Below are 3,134 nucleotides of genomic sequence, written 5' to 3'. Positions count from 1 at the left end.
TCTCCTTTACTTCTCTTGCCTCCTTGGCGGCGGGGTGATTCTCTTTCCCTGTCTCTCTCTCACGCTCAGTCACGAACAGGTTGATTTTGTGCATCAGGTGGTCATGAAGGAGGAAAGGAGTCAAGGAAAGGAGGAGAACATTTGAGGCTATTGGAATCCGGGATGAAAAAAATTCCCGTGTAAGTGTGGGAAACCTTCCGATAATTGCTAACGTTTCCATATGGAAACGGGAATCTTGTGACCCTAATCGGAACACAGCCAGCGGAGGTGTCAGAGTTTCATCCTGCAATTCGACCCGTCAATCAAGACAGAGTTTCTAAGTAACGTATACCAACCACTGCCAGTTTCGATATGCCAGTCAGTGCCTTAATTTGATGTCCCCCGCCCCCGATCTCTCTGTCAGGCGACAGGGTGTCTGGAGATATGTCACCCAGTCAGTGGTTTTTCATACTGTATCATAATCAACCGAGCTTTAGAGATTAGCATTGTGCTGGATCAGACAGCAGCCAGCAGCAGCATAGCAGGGATTCCAGACTGACACCACAAAAGACAGACTTACGACACCATCAAGTCCAAATTAAGACATACTGTGGATTCATCTGAACGGGGCCAGTGGTCTGGGTGACAACATAAGAACACGATTCTTGTCGATGCGTGTGGGTTCGCTAACGTGTTTTTCCTGTATCTGTGCCAGTCAGTCAGTCGGTGGCTTTGGAAAGGCGGAAAAGGCGTAAAAAGGCGCGCTTATTATGTAGTACAGAAGTGTGTGTTTGTGTTTGTGTGTGTGTGTGTGTGTGTAGGCGTGTGTATGTATGTATGTGTGTGTGTGTGTGTGTGGTCAGGGCCGGTGGAACTTCTCGTTGAAGCGGTGGATGGTGACACAGCCGTGGTAGGAGATGGGCCGGGGCATGGAGGACACCCCGGTGATGATGCCTGTGGCGGGGTCGTAGCAGATGATGCTGTCGGATGCCTCGCCCGTCTCCCCACGACCCCCCAGGATGAAGATCTTCCCGTTGCACACCGACATGCCACAGCTCTCCTGGAGAGGGGGAGGGAGAGGGGGGGGGGGGGAGGGGGGAGAGAGAGGGGAGAGAGAGAGAGAAAGGGGGGGATTGAGAGAGAGAGAGAGAGAGAGAGAGAGAAAAAGGGAGAGAGACAGCGAGAGAGAGGGGGAGAGAGAGAGAGGGAGAGAGACAGCGAGAGAGAGGGGGAGAGAGAGAGTGGGAGAGACAGAGAAAGGGGGGGATTGAGAGAGAGAGAGAGAAAGAGGGAGAGAGACAGCGAGAGAGAGGGGGAGAGAGAGAGAGCGAGAGAGAGAGAGCGAGAGCGAGAGCGAGAGAGAGAGAGAGAGAGAGAGAGAGAGAGAGAGAGAGAGAGAGAGAGGGAGAGGGAGAGGGAGAGGGAGAGGGAGAGGGAGAGGGAGAGGGAGAGGGAGAGGAGAGAGAGAAAGGTCAGGGAGTTTGTCTTGACACCGTCCTCACAGGAGGGTTCAGTTCCAACATCATCATCTTGCATCATCACAGTGCCGTGCTATGATTGGCTAAATGTGACAAACACCGCAGGGTGCTGCCACAGAACATTGTTGCACCAAACACCAACTTCATTAGCAGGCTGATGTGTTGAGACATATATCAATACAGTTTGTCACTGGTTTGATTAGCAGCCTTCTAACAAGAACCTGCGCCATGAAATACACTTCTGACACCTGCCCCCTGTTGCCCCTGGTGACCCACTATGCTGTACATGTTTTGACAGACTAGCTCATCACGGTTAATGAATTGATAATTGATTGGATTAATTTAGCGGGAGTTTTTTTTTGTCTTTCTTCACAACGTGCTGAAAGAGCTTTACGTTGTCTGAGGGGAAAGTCACCTCAACAATGGGTTTGTGAGCTTCACGGTGATAGTTGGCAGTTGACAGTTGGTTCTGAGGTGGAATTCAGACAGAATCACTGCCAACGGTGTACCAGTGTGTTATTTACCTGTTAGCTGAAGGTGTGTACTGTACCACCATGGTATTTACCTGTTAGCTGAAGGTGTACGGTACATGTGGGAAAACTAGGGTTAGGGTTAGGTGCTACGTCGACTTGGTACATGCTGGCATGTCTAACCCTAACCGTAATCCTAACCCTAACCCTACCCTACCCTACCCCTAACCCTAACCTTAACCCTAGCACCTAACCCTAACCCTAGTTTTCCCACATGTACAGCATTCCCACATGTACCGTAACATATTGTATGTACCAGTGTGGTATTTACCTGTTGACTGTACCAGTGTGGTATTTACCTGTTTACTGTACCAGTGTGTTATTTACCTGTTTACTGAAGGTGTGTACCACGTGCATCCAGTAGTCCTCTGCGGGGTCATAGCAGTAGACGGACTTGGTCAGCCCGCCCGACACGTAGATCACGTTGTTGAGGGAGACCGCCGTGATGCAGCGCTTGGCGATGGGGATGCTCGCCCTTAGACACCAGGTGTCCTCCTCCGGGTCGTAGCACTGGACCTGGAATTGAGGATTTTTGTTCCGTTAGTTATTTCGGTATCAAGAGAGACGTCGTTCTATGTGCAGGGAAGGGGTAGTGGTGGTCTAGTGGATAGTGAGTTGGACTTGTGATCGGAAGGTTGTGAGTTCAAATCCCGCCTGAAACCACACCACTACTAGTGTGCCCTTGGGTAAGGCACTTAGCCCTCAGTTACTCCAGGGGGAATGTCCCTGTAATTCGTAATTGTAAGTCGCTTTGGATAAAAGCGTCTGCTAAATGGCAAAATTATTATTATTAATTATTATTTCAGCCCAGATGATAAAGAGTGCTCTTGAGAAAGGCAGAACTAGCCAAAAACGTCAAGCACTGGCTTGTTTCTAATTTTTCATAACTAAATTATTTTTTATAATTGAATTATTTTTCTGGAATGCGTCTTGATTTTTTCCCTCATGAAGTTATTGCTCTGAATTGAGGACAGACACCCTCGTAAATCACTTTAAAGAGAAGCTGTAGAGAAGTAAAGTAAAGTCTGCTCAATATGCAAATACCATATTCCATATTGATTTAGCCCAGAGGATAACACGTAGCACAGATATTTTCCAACGTAGATCTTCCAGAGACTTCTACTTCACAATAGTATTTAGCCAGGTA

General features: G+C 48.5%; 1 protein-coding gene across 1 annotated transcript in view; it reads right to left on the bottom strand.

The window, feature by feature from the left end:
- Positions 1-838: 838 nt before the first annotated feature.
- Positions 839-3,134, bottom strand: part of klhl24a (kelch-like family member 24a) — a gene marked incomplete at its 3' end in the record, with an annotated part of 31,315 nt that continues 29,019 nt past the window's right edge. The window contains exons 6-7 of the mRNA XM_080546238.1: positions 2,315-2,503; positions 839-1,039 (exon numbers count right to left, since the gene is read on the bottom strand). Of these exons, the coding sequence (XP_080402364.1) occupies positions 839-1,039; positions 2,315-2,503 (390 nt within the window). The remainder of the gene's footprint in view (positions 1,040-2,314; positions 2,504-3,134) is intronic.

This window comes from Nansenia antarctica (genome assembly GCF_963989245.1).
Source record: "Nansenia antarctica genome assembly, chromosome: 16".
Taxonomy (NCBI): domain Eukaryota; kingdom Metazoa; phylum Chordata; class Actinopteri; order Argentiniformes; family Microstomatidae; genus Nansenia; species Nansenia antarctica.
Note: the sequence above shows the minus strand (reverse complement) of the source record. Positions and strands in the feature narration are given on the sequence as shown.